General features: G+C 42.8%; 1 protein-coding gene across 1 annotated transcript in view; it reads left to right on the top strand.

Moving 5' to 3' along the window:
* hibch (3-hydroxyisobutyryl-CoA hydrolase) overlaps positions 1 to 21,116 on the top strand; it is a 155,585-nt gene that overhangs the window by 76,690 nt on the left and 57,779 nt on the right. The window contains exons 8-10 of the mRNA XM_084309517.1: positions 8,864 to 9,009; positions 9,824 to 9,910; positions 13,317 to 13,375. Coding sequence (XP_084165643.1) covers positions 8,864 to 9,009; positions 9,824 to 9,910; positions 13,317 to 13,375 — 292 coding nt within the window. The remainder of the gene's footprint in view (positions 1 to 8,863; positions 9,010 to 9,823; positions 9,911 to 13,316; positions 13,376 to 21,116) is intronic.

The raw sequence follows: 21,116 nt of genomic DNA on the forward strand, positions 1-21,116 counted from the left end.
ACTTATTAATACAGTCAGGGAATTGTACCCCTCAGTTACAAGTGGCTTTGTATTTTTTGTAACATGAAGGTATTGTAGAACGTTATAGCCAATCCATATCATAATTTGAGTTCACACAACGGAACGGTTCACATAACATAATTCTGTATAAAAGAAAAGTAGCCTACAAAAAAACAAACAAAACACATCCTATAGGCTACATAGTAGAGGATGCAGTCAGGAGCTGCTTTCTATTGTAGTAGGCCTATTATTTTATCCGAGCACGTCTCCTGGCATTCTTCTGCGCAAAGTCCAACACTCTTTAACTCTAGAAGCTATTATTAGTTATCAGCCGGCTAGCCCGCAGGTGAGCAAATAATTATAATGATACACTGTTGTACTACAGCGTACACATGACGGGGACGGGGTGCCTAGCAACATAGCAGGGAGGGGGGGGCCCCGCCCTCTGCACCCTGTTCCCTCGTTATGAAATCTAAGAGGATAGCCTACAGTGGGGGCGGGGCCCCCTAAGCTCCGGGGCTCCCCCGTACCGCGGGGGGTGCGGGGTCCTCCCCTACGCCACTGGTTGCATTACTGCTGATCAGCACGCCTATCAGAAATAAATGTTTACTGTATTGATAATTTCAGAACCAAGCATTTGAAATGACCTGGTTTAGAGCTTAGCCTTATTTCTAATAGTGTTCACTGCCAGACTGCAAATCACGCCACGTTGCGAAGGTTATCTCGGCCTGTGGCTTTATATTTCTCTAACAAATTATATACTGTTTATAAGATCTATTTTCTGCTGTTCCAACGAAACCTCAATCAACAAAATCTGTCCATAGATTCTGGCTGTACAGGATGAAATGTAAGGTGGCATCGCGCCACTTTGCGAAGGCTATCTCGGTATGTGGCTTTATATTTCTGGAACAAATTATATACTGTTTATAAGATCTATTTTCTGCTGTTCCAACGAAACCTCAATTAAAAAAATCTGTCCATAGATTCTGGCTGTACAGGACGAAATGTATAGGATTGATTGAGCTGGCAACCAGTGTCTTTCGGTCTCAATTAAATAAAAAAGGTAATATTCTCCTTCGAAATATTCTTTCACGGGCACGCCTGGCATTACGATGCCTGCGTCTGGCAACAACACTGGCAGTGACGCTGGCATGATGCCTCTTTATAGCGCTTAGGGATCTGTGCTTATTTACCACCACGTCTGTGAAGACGGCAGGTGCGTCACGTTAACTGGTCGGTGCAGTTGGCGGCGGCCATTGTGGATACCGAGCAGATTCTGACGAAGCTCATTTACATAGAAAGGGGACATGTTCCGCCCATATTACCTCATTTAAATACACACCAATTGCACTGGATGCAATGCTGACGGAACGCTTAATTTGTATTTTGTGTCTATGCCTCATTTCTGTCTTATTTTTACACTTCCTGATATCTGCCAACAGCCTGTCAGGAGTGCAGTCTGATCCGCGAGCCAAATGCACAGGGGAAAACTCCACACATAATGGGCGTGTCTACGCTGGTATCTCATCCGCGCATTGTCCTTTAGTGGATAGCTCGCAAAGACGGAGCAGAATCCGAGTGCAAACCCCGGGCAGGTAAGGGTGCAATTCCCACCGCGCAATCCATTCTTAGTGGATCCCGCCCTCTGTCTTTTAAATTCACAATTTTTGCTTTAAATGTACATATACACATACATTTAAATTCCATGTGGACAACCTTGCCTCCAAGTTGCAACAGAAAATTGGCTTCCTATATAGAAACAAAACCAGCTTTCCTTTGATTAGTAGGAAGAGAGTTGTCGATTAGTAGGAAGAGAGTTGTCGAAGCAGTTTTCTTATCAGTCCTGGACTATGGTGATGTAATTTATAGGCATGCTGCGGCATCAAACTTAAATACTTGGACTCTGTATATCACTCTGCCTCCAGATTCATCACTAATGATAGATACGACACTGATCACTGTGTCCTTTATGAGAAGGTGGTTTGTCCTCAATGATGGAGAGGCGCAACAAACACTGGTATTTCATTTTTAAGGCAAGCTACCTCCTTACTACATCATTATTGGAATGGCATCTTGGTACCTATGGAACCCATTCTAGTGACAGGCTGGTCCTTAACACATTGGTTGCCAACAACGAGATTTCTTGTTATTGGCCGCCATGCGTTGGTTGCCAATAACGAGATTTCTCGTTATTTAATCGTTATTTCTTTTATTAGCAATATCCATAAATTTTTCATCCGTCCAGCCTGACATTATCATTGAGAATGGTTCTGAGCTCGAAAAGGGCAAATACCGCCCCCCTATCGTCTCCCGGATGGTAATGCACATCATTGGATTGGATTGAGTGAAAAAGTGCATCGGAGAAAAACTCCGGTCCAGGGTTTTCCCATATCTGGCAAGCAGTGTTGTGAGGGCTGGAGGAATTCTGCTTGCAGCCCAACGAGGGGGCGTGCCGTTTTTCTGCTTCACGCACCTGAGAGGAGTTTGCAATCAGCTCGGGAGAGTACTTGTATTGCAGACTCCCCTCCACTCCTTGTCGGGTCGTTCTTGTTACTACCATCTACTGCCGCGTCTCCGGCGTGAGACGTCGTGCCACCCCTGTACATCGCCACCTGTCGCTGTTTCCTGGAGTGGGACACCGTCTTCACTCTCTATTACTCCACGGGAGGATCCCAGTGTTCCCACTCCAGATGTCCTGCCGGCTACTTCCCAACTCCCTCTACATGGACCCGTTCCTGGGGTGAGGCTCGCCATCGCTCTCTTATTACTCCACGGGAGGATGCCCGTGTTCTCACCCCATTCCCCTTGGACCCCCTGGTTGCTGCGTTGCCCGTCGGCAGCATTCTGGTCGGGAGGATGCCCGTGTTCGAGAAGAGTCCTGTGTACTTTTGCCCGTGTTTCTGGTCGGAAGGAAGAAGATTCCTGTATACTTTTTGCCTGTTCTAGAGGATTCCTGCCTGTTCGCCCCTTAAAGGCACAGTGCCGCGTTTTTTGTGTTCATGGACTTTGGTGTTTTTTCCCCCTTAACCCATTCTCTGCCGGAGCTTATATCCATCGCTGTTTGATCTCTGCCAGCGCTATTTGTCTATGGAGATGTTCACCTTCTTTGCAGGGCTATAACTTTTTAAATTGTATTGCTAAATTGACATTACTATGGCCCATTCAACATCAATTATCTATCGTTCAGGATGTAGGAACGTTTTACTTTTTCATTCACACATTCATACAAAAATACCATCTAGTATAAATATGTTTTTATCGTTTTCTGCAGTATTTCCTAGAACGTGAGATATAGACATAAATGCATATATTAGATTATCAAATGCCGTTTGACACCAATGAACGTTATATAAAAAATTTCAACTGTACATGGTCCTAGACGTTATGACTTATCATCTGCGGGTGAACGGAGGGGGGGGGGGGTCGTTTATAATTCCGTGGCCGACGTTAAATCATTTATGTAGTATGGGTGATATATTGATCAGAGCAGTTTGTATGGATAATAATAAACAAACAGGCTGAAAGTAACATCAGCCTCCTCTTACCGTTGGGCGATCACACCTGCGCAAACAGATCCCAGTTATGTGATGTTGATCGAGGTGATCCAGTTCCGGTTTGTATAATACTAATATACGTCCAAATCATGTTGTTTATTGAGTTATGGCAACGGATCGATATCCACGGTGTCTGGATTGAGTCCCGGGAGCGATAACGAGTGGCCGGACGGAATAGGGGACGGCCCAAGCACTTCCGGCCACTTCCGGTTTGGCAACTCGTCGATCGGCCACGAGGTGGCGGTATTGAAGCGTTGCAGAGTTGAGCGGAGTCCTACAGCACCAGCCAAGACTCCGTGGGTGAAATGTGAATACCATGACGAAAATATGAAATATTGAGCTCAAAGACGCCTTACGGCGTCATTGGCAGATTACGCATGGCGGAGAATGACGTGTTAACACGTCATCGGCGGAGAATGGGTTAAAGGCTGAGTGCCGCTTTTTTGTATATAATAAATCATGCCCTTGTTTTGGCTAACTCTGATTACCTGTCTGTGTCGTGCAATTGGGCTCGCATTACAAACCATAACAAGTGTCGTGTTACCAGATTCACTGGCGAGGCTGGGAGCAGCTTGGATTATGCGTTTCGGACTATAACGTTGGATCAATAAACGCGATCAATATTTGGAATGGCGATCAGGAATTGGATAAATTTTTTTGCAGAACATCTGATCTGAGGTAAGGAATCTATGTTACCAGTTTTGGGTTAATCAGAGTTGTTTTTAATCAGTGTGTGTGTGTGTGTGTCGTGTGTCTTTTGAGTGTTTGGTCGTTTCTGTATGTGTGTGCTTAGTCCATTTGTTTCTTCATCCACGTGTGAGCATACGTGTACATGCTTGTGCGCTAGTGTGTCAACGGCCCAGTTTAACCCGCCGTGCGTGTGAGAAACCACGCGAAGAACCCTACTCCTCTTTGGAGGCACCCTGGTATCAGTAATGTACTACAGACACTTGTGATCCGCAAAGCGCTGATCCACGTCCACACTCCACGCAAACCTGCATTCACTCCACATTAGAGAACATAGGTAACCGGTATTGGTCCAGTACTGGTCTGTTCAACCGATGCTGATCTGATATCAAGAGAGCCGTGTGCACCGTGAGAAATCAAGGCAGACCGAGTTACATCTCTCATTTTCTAATTTTTCATTCATCATTTTTCACCATTGACCTCAAACTAATGTTCTACATTCATAATTAATAAAAGTCTACATTGTTCAGTAAAAGTAATGGGTGGGATTGGTACTCTGTATGAGCCCCGAGTTCATGAGCATCACCAACACCCATATAGACCTTTTCAGAAGAATTCCATTGCTAGGGTAACCGCTTCGAAGCCAAGTGTATTTCCTATCATCTGTTGTATTAGCAAAAACTGCGACAGGAAATACACTCGGGGCCCATTTACAATGTTTATGAAAAAGTCTATAAGCCTCCCTTGGCATTGATCTCAGGATGGATTCCTGTCAAGGCCTTCTTTTGTTCATGTGGGATAATCGTGAATTTGTCTACCCCAAAATCCCCCCCATTGTAAAATCTGGCTTTGATCCCTGTATTAAAATGGTATTATAGCATAACAAATGCTGTTTGTTTGATATATTTATCAAAAAAACCTACCCCATGCCTACATAAATCTTTTACATGGGTGGGCCCAGGGGGAATCAAACCCCTTTCAGTACCTTGCTCTTGTCTTCCTTCGTTGCGTGACACAGAACGTCCACCAATATTATAGATTGATTTGATGCCACTTGACAGAGAATGAAATATGAGGCCATTAAGATGAATGAGAAGAAAAAAATCTATATATTATTGGCAAGTTCCAAGCAAGCAAATGGTAATACCCTCACATTGTTGCTACAGTACCATGACCTGTACATGACGCGAAGAATAAAGTGTGGAAGGAGCTTAAGATAAAACCTGCCCCTCCCTCTATGAGTTAAGCTCAGACTGCTTGATTAGCTTAGTAGTCAATAATAATATATCCCCTCTAGTCTACTACTAGCCCTCACCCCTTTACACTCTCATTGTCTCCACTGAAGCTTCTTAACTGTAATCGGTGAACCACTTGACTGGCGTTTCAATTAACTCCCCAAGGGATTGAGAAGCTGCTGCACAAGGGGTGGATGAGAGTTAAAGTGTCATGGAGTGGTAGTGGTAGTCTTATTTCCTTGCTACAACTATTCAATAAATGTACCCCTTTGACAGATCACAATTATTTATATATGTGCTTACTCCTTTTTTTTTTATTACATACCTATTTCCCTAAATGCATACTGGCTGTATACATACATACATACTCTCTAATTTCAAACAACCTCTGAATATAGTTAGGAAGTGAATTATGCTATAGCCATATCTTGGTGCCAATATATTGTATCATGGACGCCAAGTATATATATTTTTATATTATATATATCGTTTTTTTGCTTCAATAATTTATTTGCTGCGGCGGCTAAGTGGCGCAGTGGGCAAGGCGTTCGCCACTAACGAAGGAGATGCTGGGTTCGAGCCCAGCTCTCGGCGTTGCTTCCGTCTTGGCTGGTCGTTCATACTAATACAATTGGCAGTATTAGGGGGTGGGAAAGCCGGTGGGTGGGGATCGGACGTTGTGGACGGCGACTCCTACAGGTCGGTTGGTGCGCCTGTACAGTCGAATCAGGAAGTATCGGGGGCAGCGTGAGCCTCCCACGCGTTACTCCTCGTCACTGAGAGATCGCGCTGTGCAGGTGAAAAGATGCGACGGCTGCCTCCTCGTGTACCGGAGGGGACACGTGATGCAAGGCTTCGTCCACATTGCAGCCGACCAGTGGGAGGCATGGTCTAGCAACGTTCGAGACAGGGGAGGGAAGAATAGGATAACACGAAATTGGGATGGGAGAAAAATAGAAAATGGGGAGAAAAGGTAGATCAAATTTTTTTTTTTTGCTGCAATAAATTATTGAAGTGAGATGAACAGACTGAACACTTTTTCTCGTTAGATAGAACAGATTTTTTTTATTGTAGATAAAAGACAAGTTTTCCATTGGAGACTTAATTTGCAGTTTAAATCGCAATATACCACAATATCATAATATATAATATAATACTATCGTATTGTGATTCCCACCCCTATTATGGTATGTACTGTATATATGTGTGTGCACATGGTATGGTATTATAGCATGACGAAGGCCGTTTGTTTGATATATTTATCAAAAGCCTCATGTCTACATACATGTTTAACATGGGTGGCCCCAGGGGGAATCGAACCGACACTTGACAGCTAAATATATTAAATGTGAGGCCATTAGCATGAATTCAATATATATATATTAATATATATAAAGAATATAAATCACATCTCCATAATCAAAGACAGATAGAAAAGATTTTAAGCATTCATGTTGAAATAAGATAAGATATTCCTTAATTGATCCCCTTGGCGAAATTCGGGCAGCATGGGGGAGGGGAGGTACAGGTAGTAGAATGATCCAAATGATTGTATTCTGACACCTGTGGCAAATCCCTCTGTATGTCCTAACGTTCCACAAAGGAGGACTATTCAAGTTCTGCCAGAGTGGCTTGGTGTCGTGGTGCAGTGGAACTCACTGCAGTCAATAATAGTGTCTTCCGGTGGGCCTTGGATAAAATGGCAGAATTGAGCCTTACGGCTGTAACCCATCTGGGATTGTGTATCCATGGAGTCACTCCCCCTGTTATGGTACTTACACACACATACACACACATACCGTACACCCATGCTCAAGCATACACACACATACACAACCCCCCCCCCCACACACACACAAAGGCACCCGCATGCCTTAACCCCCTCAACTATGGGATTAAGAGATTTAACCCAGGCCTGCCTTTGCCACGGACAGCGGACATAATCTGCAGCATTTATGATATTACATTTTCAGCCCTGAATCAGGTCAGCCATCTAATCCACCCTACTCCCACCCAGCTCCATTCAGCCTTGCCCCTGCCTCACGTCATGCTATATGTCCCATCACGTCCGTCAGTGACAGCTTATGTCAACCAATAGGATCGTTCAACAGCCACCGCCAGAAATCCTTTTTAATTTAAGCATTATGGAAAACATTTTGTAAATTGAATACAAATTAGGCCCATGGTATGGATTGTGCTGAGAGTTTTTATATATTTTTTTTAATAGTTGTTCATAAGTCCCGCCCCCATGTCACTGGGTGTTCCTGCTTGGTGCCAACAGTGGAGTGACCTCTTGTATGTAGAAGATGTATACTTCTTCGGCACGGTGGTGTAGTGGTTAAACACTGTCGCCTCACAGCAAGAAGATCCAGGGTTCGATTCCCGCTTGGGGACCAGGTTTCCATGATGCCAGTTACCCAGGTTGGGTATCTCCCAGGCCTTTGTGTGGAGTTTGCATGTTCTCCCCGTGCTCGCAAGGGTTTCCCCCCCCCGATAAGATAAACCCAATGGAAAAACATGCACAACAACAAGATCGCTAACGCTGTGGCGTCCTTGACGAAAACGGACAGGAGCACTTGGATTGGTCCCCTGGCGCGGCTCACGTTGCGCCTGTCTGCTCCCGGCTGCCCTTGGGGGGGAAGGACGACGGGATGGGTTAATCGCAGAGACGAATCGCATACATGCATCGCATGCATGCCGATTAATGACCTCTGAGCAGGTCCTAAATTATTATTATTATTATACTGTGTAGTAGACCGTTGTTCTTTAATCACTTATGGAAAAAGGAATAATGCTGTTTGCTATTGACCTATCTCAAACCCCACCCTGAAAGCAACAGTTGTGATTGGAGGATCAAGAAAAGAGGGCAGGGTTTGAGATAGGGCAGTTGACGAGAAGTGGGAAAGATGCTGACTTAAAGGTACGCTTTTGTCCCACACCCAGCAAAATAGTATATTTACGGATGGTCTGTGCATCTGAACTAAATGTCTGTTTTGTTTTTCTCTTAACATAGTTGAGACATCTTTTTTAAATATCTACATTAAGCAACATACTGAGTTGTCACCGTTAAATCACTATGTTCACTCCACGTCTTGAGGTGACTTGACTGGTGGTTCCTTGGGTTGAGGACTTGTGTTTGAGGACTATACAAGGTCGACTACAGGAGGAAGTAATACTGCTACTACTGAAATTACATGTGAAGGCTCTCATTCCAAAACCCTATATATAAATTTTTCTTAAAAACAATCACCATTTTATGCAAAGGCCTTCAATAACATACTATAATGGGTCATTTATATTCTGTACCATAAGTGTCACGTTTTTCAAACGATATATATGTTCTCATTTTTAAATGAAACATTGTTATGGTGTGTTTCATTTTGACAGGGCTGTTCCCCGACGTAGGAGGTGGCTATTTCCTACCAAGGCTTCAGGGCAAATTGGGCCTGTTTTTGGCCCTGACAGGCTTCCGTCTCAGAGGACGCGACGTGCAGAGAGCCGGAGTGGCCAGTCACTTTGTGGAAGCTCAGAAGGTAACTCACGCTGCAGATAGAACACCTCCACCAACAAGTACTCAACAGGCACTGGGATTCAGGCGGTTTGCTATAGAAACCGCTTGTGGTTTGATATCAACGATAAGGTGCTGCTGGAATAAATGCAGGCGTGGGAGTAAGAGGAAGGTAGGGAGGTCGGTCCTCCAGTGAAGAGCGGGATGCTGAGTCCTCTATGTGGTTAATGTGTATATTATGCACCAACACAGCCTAGCTGGCCTATGGGTACAGTAGCTCCTGTTTGTTTTGGCCTGGCATGGCTCATGACCTGACGTGTGTGTTGGAGTTCACACAGGAATACAACCTTGAATAGAGGTTATGTCAGGAGAGGCGCTGAGGTGAGCAGTGGGAGGATATTTGATCCACAACTAACTTGATGCTCTTAATGCAAGAGGCTCCATTTTTGGCATGTTGAAGAGTCCAGACTTCTAAATCAGGGTTTACAGGGTAATTCTTCTAGTTTCCAAATTAGGCCAAAGCCCTATGCACATTTTATGTTGTTTTGCCAAAAAAAATAAAAAATTAGGTTAACTAAATTAAGTTAGATTAGAAAGTTGTGGTCCTGTTGTGAAGAGCATGGCAACACCATTACGTCAGGGGTTAGTTTCCCTGTGTTTTTAGCTAAAAATGCATGCATTCACAGTGCTGTAGCATGCTTTGCATAAGAGCATCTACCAAAGGGCATTTGTAAAGAATCTGCACCAATTCTGAATTGCAGTTCTGCTTTATTAGTCACGATTGGTGCATAGTCGTTTTGCATAGTGAAGATGGGTCTTTCTGCTGTTGCTCCCCAAAGATCCCAGCCTTGGAGAAGGAGCTGGTGGACTTGAGGTCTCCCTCTATTGAGGATGTTTCCAGAGTGCTAGATTCCTACCAGAACCAGGTGAGAAATAAGTGCTTCGAACTCTGGTGGGAATATTTGGGAATTTCACAATTCAATTGATTTTGATTATTTTACAGTTACATTTCAAATTCATTCTTGATTTATTGTGATTACCTATGCAATTTGATTGATTAGATTCTATTAGCCCACATGTTACAAGGTATATTGCGTAAGCCTTTCTGCTTGGCAAATCTTGGCAATCTGTTCAGGGGTTCTCAAACTTTTTTATACCACGACCCCATTTTATTTAGGATTTATTTTGTATTGCGTAATTTCAACGTGGAATTAAGGAATATCAAAATAAAAGCACACGTTGTTGAACCTGATCATGCATATTTATTAGAAAATGTAATTACAGCACTATGTTGTTTCATTTCATTTTTATTTATTCGTACATGGAATTGTTACAGTCCAACAATACATATAGTTCACTTAATATGCTCCACTAAATTCCATGGCCGAAAGGAACAGAAAGAAGAAAATTCTTATTGTACCTGCCCCTAGACACATACAGTACACTGATAGACTAAGTGCAATGTTTACCAAACAAAACAAAATGTACATACTAACTTATTTAGCAGAAATTGAAACATCAACACAATTAAATTAACATAAATAAATACATTTTGTGTATATATCAGTTAAATTGCATATTTAGGTTCATTCATTTATACACACACACATTTATCTATATATTTATATAATGTATTCTATATTATACTTCTATATACTACTATATAATTGTATTATTTTTATTTTATTATAATATAACTAAATCATACTATTTATACTACACTATATTATATATTTGTATTAGTGCTGTCAATCGATTAAAATATTTAATTTGATTAATCGCATGATTATCCATAGTTAACTCGTGATTAATCGCAAATTAATCGATTTTTCTTTCTTTTTTAAATCTACCTTAAACGGATATTTTTCAAGTTTTTAATACTCTTATCAACATGAGTCAACAAATGCTTGCTTTATGCAGCCATTTAACACAAAAGGATGACCCTCGTGCATTGCAAATTTGCATCAAATTCAAAACAAAGTGATGCACAAAATAACTTAAAAGAAAATAATAATTTAAAACAATGAATAAAGTGTGCATGAAATAATAGGGGAAAGAAAACGTTAGGAACTTGTAACATTCACCCACACAAGGGCTGAGGACTCACACCCCCCCCCTCTCTCTCTCTCACGCTCTATCTATATCTATCTATCTCTCTATATCTCTCTCTCTCTCTCTATATATCTCTATCTCTATATCTCTCTCTATATCTCTCTATATATATATATCTCTCTATATCTCTATCTCTATATCTCTCTCTATATCTCTCTCTCTATATCTCTCTCTCTCTATCTCTCTATATCTCTCTCTATATATATCTCTCTCTATCTATATCTCTCACACACACGCACACACACTTTGAGTCAGAAACAAACATAGTATCAATGAGAGTATCAATAATACACATGAGTGAAGTCTAGTAAAAAAATAATAAATAAGATTTTATTATTTAATTTTTTTTACGTTAACTCTTTCAGTGCCGACCTTGTTTACATTTTTACCCCGTTGAATGCCATCATCCACTTCAATGTTAGCGTTAAAAACGCCTAATCTATGTTTTAAATTATGGCTATGTGTCTAATCTGCCCGTCGCTTATCAATGACTCGTTTGCAGTCAACATTGTCGAAACGGATTGTTTTTTTATCGGTTCATTTTCGTTTTATAGCATTTTGAAAAGCCCTCGTTTTCAAGGAAAATATAAAGATTCCGTGATAAAAGACATTTACTAGAATATTCTAGAATACACAAAAACGTTGTAATTTTTCGGCCTATTCATGAATCGTTTTCAAATAAACGCTAGATTATCGATAGTATATGTGTACGTATGCACGCTATAGAGGCGATCTGAAAAAGCGATTCTCTTATTTCCTCATCAGCGATCACAACCAAACAGCCACATCACACATAGGGCAAACGCTGAAATCTCCGTGAAAACAGGTCTGATTATCCTAAGACTGGTAAAATAGATTCCTTACCTGAGATCAGATGTTATCCAAAAAGATTATTCCAATTCCTGATCGCCATTCCAAATATCGATCACGCTTATTGATTGATTATTGGCTGCTGTAAATATATATTCCAGGCTGATTTCCGTCTCGCGATCAGATCCCTCTTGATCAGACGTCTCGCCAGCACAATGGAGCCAGTTGGCTCCACCTCTACAGATCCCAGGTCAGTCTAATCGACTGACCTGCAGTTATACAGGGATAGACGATAGGGGGCGCTTTTTTCCCATCTGAGCTCCTGGAGGAGCTGCTGTACCAACGGGAGACTCGGTTGATGAAATTTGAATTCAGGATTCACGATAATTGTCGTCGTCGGCACTCAATGGGGGGGCTAATAAAACGAGATATGACGTCGCTGGCACTCAATGTGTTAATCGTGCGTTAAAAAAGATAGTGGCGTTAACAGAATTGTGCGTTAATGACGCATTAACTTTGACAGCCTTCATTTTTATATATTATTATTCTATGTTAAGCTGCTATATACTATATTACTATACTCCTACTAGCCTATACTTGCCTTGGTCCTTTGTTTTTTTTGTTACTGTAATGTAATGTACTGTAATGTTGTAGGTTGTGTGTTAGGACCCCAGGAAGAATAGTATTTCACCCATGGGTGTAGAGTCGACTAATGGGGATCCATAAATAAACAAATAAACTGTTATCAATACACATTTATAAAACAAGGCATATTTAGCCAAAATATGTTGCCGGAACATTAATTTAAAAAATAATTCGTTTTTTTACTACCCACGACCCCACTTTGGGTTGCGACCCGCAGTTTGAGAACCGCTGTGTTAGGGTAACGAACGATGATAGAGCTAAAGATTTATAGTTCCAGTTTTATTGGACTGATATTTGATACCAGTATCAGTGCATCCCTATGTGTATTGTATGGACAACCCCTGACTGAATCTATGAATCACTGTTGGGGGTAACTTATTACAAAACGATTAACTTACTGTAAAATAATTAAACAAGGACTCAACACTGTCGATAGATACAAAGCATGAGGGCAGATTCTCTGAACATGAGTCAAAGTCCCATGCCTGTGAATCACCACTAGGGGCAGAGTGCGTGAGAGAGTGAGTGAGTGAGTGACATTGTGTGTCTATGAGGAGCTTTTGCATCTATATACAACATTTAAAAAGTACCTCTGGTCTACTGACTCCTTTATACAGTTTTGAGTTATTTGAAAGCAAATGGAGAAAGGAGCGTCTCGTTCCTCCTAATATTCCTCATCAGGTCAACACCTAGCCTAACATGCATGCGTTATGTGGTTCAATTTGGCATCTTAATAGGAATGTGTATGTTGTTCTCTGTCCATAGAGTAGCTTGGATGCTGAGAAGCCTTTTGTCCTGGAGCAGCACATGGAGGACATCAACAGGTAGACCTTGAATCTTTTATCTCCTTCACACCTGGTGCTAACATGAGCTGCTTCACACCTGGTGCTAACATGGGCCCCTTCACACCTGGTGCTAACATGAGCCCCTTCACACCTGGTGCTAACATGAGCCGCTTCACACCTGGTGCTAACATGAGCCCCTTCACACCTGGTGCTAACATGAGCTCCTTCACACCTGGTGCTAACATGAGCTCCTTCACACCTGGTGCTAACATGAGCTCCTTCACACCTGGTGCTAACATGAGCTCCTTCACACCTGGTGCTAACATGAGCCCATTCACACCTGGTGCTAACATTAGCTGCTTCACACCTGGTGCTAACATGAGCTCCTTCACACCTGGTGCTAACATGAGCCCCTTCACACCTGGTGCTAACATGAGCTCATTCACACCTGGTGCTAACATGAGCCGCTTCACACCTGGTGCTAACATTAGCTGCTTCACACCTGGTGCTAACATGAGCCCCTTCACACCTGGTGCTAACATGAGCCCCTTCACACCTGGTGCTAACATGAGCCCCTTCACACCTGGTGCTAACATTAGCTGCTTCACACCTGGTGCTAACATGAGTCCCTTCACACCTGGTGCTAACATGAGCCCCTTCACACCTTGTGCTAACATGAGCCCCTTCACACCTGGTGCTAACATGAGTCCCTTCACACCTGGTGCTAACATGGGCCCCTTCACACCTGGTGCTAACATGAGCTCCTTCACACCTGGTGCTAACATGAGCTCCTTCACACATGGTGCTAACATGAGCCCCTCCACACCTGGTGCTATTGCTACACCCCGTTTAGAGCCGGCTACAAGGCAGTACCGGCTCCTCCATTAGCGGGAGCTACAAGCACATCTGATCATGACGCCATCTTGCTTATTCCTGCTTACAGGCAGAGATCACGTGACGCTGTCGTGTCACGTGAGGTAAAAAAGTCGATACTAGGCCATACTACAGGACGCACTTGATGACGTCGACTGGGGCATGCTAGAGTCGAGCTCCAGTGACGTCAGTGAGTTTGCGGATGTTGTCGTTAGCTTTATAGCAACACTAGCTGATAGCATTGTCTCCACGAAGAAGGTGAGGGTCTTCCCGAACCAGAAACCGTGGGTTGACAGTACTATCAGAGTGGCTCTGAGTGCTCGCACCACTGCTTATAACCTGGGCAGAGCGTCAGGAAACATGAAAGAGTATAAGGCTACAGTCTATACTCTGCGCAAAGCTGTAAAACTTGCTAAGAGGACATACGCTGACAAGATGGAGGCACAAATGGCACAGAATGACACAAGAGGTTTATGGCGAGGGCTACGGACGATAACTGACTACAAAGTCAGCGCCCCCTCAATGGGGAGTGCCGACGCCTCTCTCGCGGACCAACTCAACTCCTTTTACGCTTGGTTTGGTGCAAACAGTGGCGACGCTAGCTCACCGGCTAACAACGTCACTGACGCACCGGCCGTCGTCGAGGGGGGTGGGGCATCCGCAGGGGGGCGGGGGCACTCTCTCATTGACGGAACACAGTGTGAGAAGAGCATTTATGCGGGTGAACACCAGAAAGGCAGCTGGCCCAGATGGGATAACAGGACGTATACTTAAGTTCTGTGCTAACCAGCTAGCCCCAGTGTTCACCAACATATTTAATCTATCCCTGGCCGAATCCATGGTCCCTGCCTGCTTCAAGGTGTCAACTATAATACCGGTACCAAAGAAATCCTCCCCAACAGGTCTTAATGACTACAGACCGGTGGCACTCACCTCTGTGGTCATGAAATGTTTTGAGAGGCTGGTTAAGGATTACATTTGTGCCTCCCTCCCCAGCGATATGGATCCTATACAATTTGCATACAGGCCAAACAGGTCCACGGACGATGCGGTCTCCCAAGTACTGCACAGCACCCTCTCACCTATACTGCCAGAAGGGGGGCTATGTGAGACTGTTGTTCATTGACTATAGCTCAGCGTTCAACACCATAGTCCCCACCAGACTGGTGGACAAGCTGATTGAGCTGGGTCTGAGCTCCGCTCTGAGCGCCTGGATGCTGGACTTTCTGAGTGAAAGGCCCCAGGCGGTCAGGGTGGGGGGTCAGACCTCAAACACCATCACCCTAAGCATCGGGTCCCCCCAGGGCTGTGTCCTGAGCCCCCTGCTGTATTCACTATACCCACATGATTGTGTGGCCAAGTTCAGCTCCAACTCCATAGTGAAGTTTGCAGACGACACAGTGGTGGTGGGGCTGATCTCTGACAACAACGAGAAGGCCTACCGGGAGGAGGTTGAGGTACTGGAATGCTGGTGCCAGGACAACAGGCTGCTCCTGAACATTGGTAAAACCAAGGAGCTGATCGTGGAGTTTAGGAGAACACAGCAGGGGACACACACACCACTGAGGATAAACAGGGCTACCGTGGACAGGGTGAGCAGCTTCAAGTACCTGGGGGTCCACATCTCAGAGGATCTGACATGGACAACACACATAGACTCAGTCGTAAAGAAGGCAAAGCAGTGCCTCTACCACCCGAGACAGTTAAGGAAGTTCAGAGTATGGGGGAAGATACTCCAGTCCTTCTATTCCGGAGCTGTAGAGAGCATCTTGACTGGAAACATCACTGCCTGGTATGGAAACAGCACGGCACAGGACAAGAAGGCCCTACAGAGAGTGGTGCGCTCAGCTGAGCGTACTACGGGTATTGCACTACCACCCCTGCAGGTCTTATATAACGAGGTGCAAATCCAGAGCCTGCAGAATAATGAAAGACCCTCACCACCCCAACAACAGCCTGTTCAAGCTGCTGCGGTCAGGCAAACACCTGCGAACAACTAGGACAGAGAGACTTCGGCTCAGCTTCTTCCCCCAGGCCATCAGTCTTGAACACTGAACTCTCCACACACAAGCACACATGAGCAGCACACACACAACACACACACTGTATACGCTCACACACTAGCAGTCACTTTAGCATGAACACACACAGACACATGCTGCACACGCTCACACTCATGGTCACTTTACACAATGAAAGGTCACTTTAAAAACAAGAACGTGAGTGGTTCTTGTATAGTAAACAGATGGATATAGCAAGCTAGCATAAGGACACATAGTATAACTGTAGATTGTATAGTATAGCATTGTATAGTAGTGTACATAAGACCCAGGGCCTCGTCCGTAGCTAACAGTGTATTGCACTATCGCAGGACCTTAGTATGTCTTACCATGCTTTTTCTAAACTTCATGTACATATACCTGAATGAATGAATGAATGAATGAAAACTTTATTTAACAGATTGCAGAATGGGTACAATACAGTACGGCTCAATACACACAATTGTTAAGGGGATGCAGACCAGAGAAAGACGTCTGTCTTGTTTACATCATGGTCCCCCATTTTCAATGCATAGTAACATTTATGACATACACAACATACATGACATTTATGGCCTAGGGACATACATGACATACAGGTATTTAGTACTGTTACATTTGTGACATATACGATGTATGTACATTACATTAGGAGGGGGTGGGTGGGTGGGAGAGAAATATACATACGGTCGGGAGAGAATATATACATACGGTGGGGAGGAGACTATACATTAGGAGGGGGTGGGTGGGAGAGAAATATACATACGGTGGGGAGAGAATATATACATGCGGTGGGGAGGAGACTGTCTATTAGGAGGGAGTGGGGGTGGGGGGGTTTGGACATTTACGGTGGCCAGTTTCGAATTGCAGCCTCCCGTAGGTGCTCTTTAAGAGCGGTTTTGAATGTGGGTAGGGATTCACATTCCTTTACAGCTTTGGGTAGGGCGTTCCACATTGATGTGGCATAATTGCTAAACGTGTTTAGTCCCTTGTTTGAGCCGAATCTGGGTTTAACATGATTTGTTGAGCTTCCTCTGGTGTTGTGGTCGTGGTATTCACTGACCTTTGGGAAGTATTTTGACATGTACATGGGTACCTTAGTCGTATAGTGTATCTTGTAGACCAGGCCCATTGCAAGTTGCTGTACTCTACTCTAAGCCATCCTAGGTTGTCAAAGTGGGCAGGGGTCAGGTGGGTTCTAGGGGTAAGGTCAAGTAGAAGTCTGACCAGTTTGTTTTGTGATGTTTGTAATCTTGTTTTTAGCGCCTTTGAGGTGCTTTGGTACCATGAGGTGCAAGCATAATCGTAGTACCCTTGAATGAGTGCTCCTGCCAGAGTCTTCAGGGTATTCTTGTTTACCAGAGAGGAGATCCGGTACAATAATCTAGTTTGTTGGTTGACTTTTTTTATTACCTTGGATGCCATTTTGTCACCTTGTCTTATTTTTACTACTTGTATTATTGCACAAATGTCTATTCTCATCCTATTGGATTCTTATTATTGTATTACTGCATTGTTGTACAATTGCACAATCGTTGCGGGCAAGACCCCCTGCATTTCACTGTATGCCGTGACAAATAAAACTCTTGACTTGACTTGACTAACATGAGCTCCTTCAAACCTGGTGCTAACATGAGCTGCTTCACACCTGATGCTAACATGAGCCCATACCTGGTAAAATTACTTGGCCCTAGTAGTATAGTTGATGCAATGCCATTAGCTTTCTTACCGAGTCCCATGGTCCGACCAAAGGTGCTTGGTTCCGTCTGAACGGAAAGCTGCAGACAGGCACCAAACAGGGTCACGAGACAAACTACTCTTAGTGCACATAACATAACATTGTAGGTGCAGGAAAGGAACATTACAATAACAATCACAGTCCGGATGTATTGTGTGGAAAGTAGCGACCGAAACAATGATAACTAGCACCAAGTTATAATATAATAATCCCAGTATAATAATCCCAGTACAGGTGTAGTGTGTACAAGTGGCAGCAGAGACATGGTAATAGCACTAAATTGTAATACAATCGTCACAGTGAGTCGTCACTTTTGGCAGACAGGCTGTTATTTTGTTCATGAGCCTTTACTGCTTGGGGGGGAAAACTGTCCTGGAGCCTCCATTTTCTTCCATTTTGGGGGGGAAATGCTCTTTTATCAGTATTAAAAATAATAATAGATAGAAACATCCCTTGTAATGTTACTAAGATAGCTTTAATAATATTTAATAGTGAGTTGTACTTCCATTTCAGCAATGCTTTTGTTTGAGTATTTTTTTTCGTCCTCAAATTGTGAAAATCCAGATCGGAAACCTGGACCAATGCGATTGCATTAGAAAACTGTGTCTCGGACAGATACAATAAGTACTTGAGCTGGTTTGTCATTGCTGTATATCATATAAACGGCAGTGTTCAGGCTTCCTGAGGAGATTCTAGTTCAACAGCCGTGACACCTCATCTGTTGGCACTCATATTGATGAATGAAGCTGCTGACGGTGTCCTTGTTTTTACCTCTACATGGACACACAAACACACATCTCCTCCCTCCCTCCCTCCCTCCCTCCCTCCCTCCCTCCCTCCCTCCCTCCCTCTGGGTGAGGTTTTATGCAGTGTCCATTTGGGTGTTGTGATGGCAGCCTCATTGGCGTTCCCTTCCCATTCATTAATTGTGTACTGATAACTCTAACAAGGTTGTAATTGATGGCAGATGGAGTACAACTTGGTAGTCGCAGTGAGAATTGATCTATCTCAAACTCCGCCCTCCTTTCTTGATCCTCCAATCACAACCGTTACTTTCCTCAAACACTTGGGATTGGAGGATCAAGAAAAGAGGGCAGGGTTTGAGATAGGTCCATTTATTATTATATATATTTATTTATTTTGTATTTAAAATAGGGACAATATATATTAATGAAAATGTGTGTAAATATGCCAGATTATAGCCAGAGGCTAATTTCCATCTGTAGTCCCTTTTTTTTTTTTTTTTGAACTTTCTTTTATTTTGTGTCATATTGAACATCACATTGCATTAATCATACAGTATAATATACTTGATTCACATAGTCAATGACATTTGTTACTCAGGCTCTTCCCTCTTATTCAATTTGTTTAAGGTATTCAGCGTAATCAAAATAAGCTGTATAATCCGAGTACGCCTCTTAAACAACCCAGTGGGGAGGGATTTTTACAATATTTTTTTTTATGATTTTTTGTAGGATAAGAAACGAAAAAATAAATAGAGAAATAAATTTAGCAAAAGAAAAAAAAAATATACTTTAACAGAAAAAAAAAGAACAACAAAAAAAGAAAAGAAAAAAAAAGAGAGAGGCTCATGCTAATGTATCTCCAGGTACAAGGTTACAAGTGACCATCTCTGCATAAACATATCTTTTTTCAGTTGCAATTGTGCAGTCATTTCTTCCATTGTATACATCTGTCTCAGTCTCTTGGTCCATTGTTTGATTGTCGGTGGTTGATTTTGTAGCCATGCCATAGTTATCATTTTCCTTGCTATTAACAGTATCACTCTCAAGATATATAACGTATCTCCATAGTATGTGCCTTTCGGTATACATCCCAAGATATAGTACGATGGATTCAGAGGTAAGTCAAGATCTAGAATGGTTTTAATCTCATTTTTGATATTCATCCAAAATGTCTGCACCCTTGGACAGTCCCAGAAAATATGTGTATGATCTCCGATCATTCCACATCCTCTCCAACATAGTGGTGAGGACCCACCAGCAAATCCGGAGAGAACTTGAGGAGTCCTAAAGTACCTGACCTTGACCTTCCAGTCAAACTCCTTCCACATTGGGCTATTTGTGATTTTATGATTGCTTGAATGGCTTGTAGTCCCTTTTCATAACCACAAGAACAGACAACAGTACATGTACAGGTTACCAAACTACACAAACTCCCAACCATGAAAAATAGACAATAGATGAAACGGACAATGATAATATAATATGTGTGATGTGACGAGACGAGACAAACCGGGAAATAGGAAGACTATAAATTGAAAGTGCTTTAGGTACCAAAGTGACTGGTGCTTGTGCCAGAGTTCTAGTGTGGTAATTTTATTGCACTTGAATTTTAAAGTAGACGGAATCCACATTAATTATAGATTAGCACGTTGCCCTTTTGCACAAAATGTCAGTATTGCAACTATTGCATTGGATAAGCATAAATAGATGTATTTATGCATAGATACGGAAGCGTATTGCTGCCACACCAGAAACAAACAAAAAAATCTGTATCACGTTATAACAAAGGTTTCACGTTATAACAAAGGTTTCACGTTATAACATAAAGGTTTCACGTTATAACATAAAGGTTTCACGTTATAACATAAAGGTTTCACGTTATAACATAAACGTGAAACCTTTATGTTATAACGTGAAACCTTTATGTTATAACGTGAAACCTTTATGTTATAACTAGTGCTGTCAATCGATTAAAATATTTAACTCGATTAATCGCATGATTGTCAAGATACAAGATACAAGAGTTTTATTTGTCACGGCATACAGGTATGCGGGGGGTCTCGCCCGCAACGATGTGCATAATACAAGTAATAATAATAAGAGTCCAACCAATAGAGCGACATAGTGCAATAAACAAGTAAACAAAGTAGGCATGCTAGGTCCTGTGGCAGTGCAGTACACTGTTAGCTACGGATGAGGCATTGGGTCTTTATGTACACTGCTATACAATGCTATATTCTACAATCTCAAGCTATACTATTCTTAAAGTGACCGTTCCTTCTGTAAAGTGTCCATAGTGTGAGCGTGTGCAGCATGAGTGTGTGTGCTCATGTTAAAGTGGCTGTTAGTGTGTGAGCGTGTACAGTGTGTGTGATGTGTGTGTG

Source organism: Notolepis coatsorum, assembly GCF_963971535.1.
Source record: "Notolepis coatsorum genome assembly, chromosome: 3".
In the NCBI taxonomy this organism is placed as follows: Eukaryota; Metazoa; Chordata; class Actinopteri; order Aulopiformes; family Paralepididae; genus Notolepis; species Notolepis coatsorum.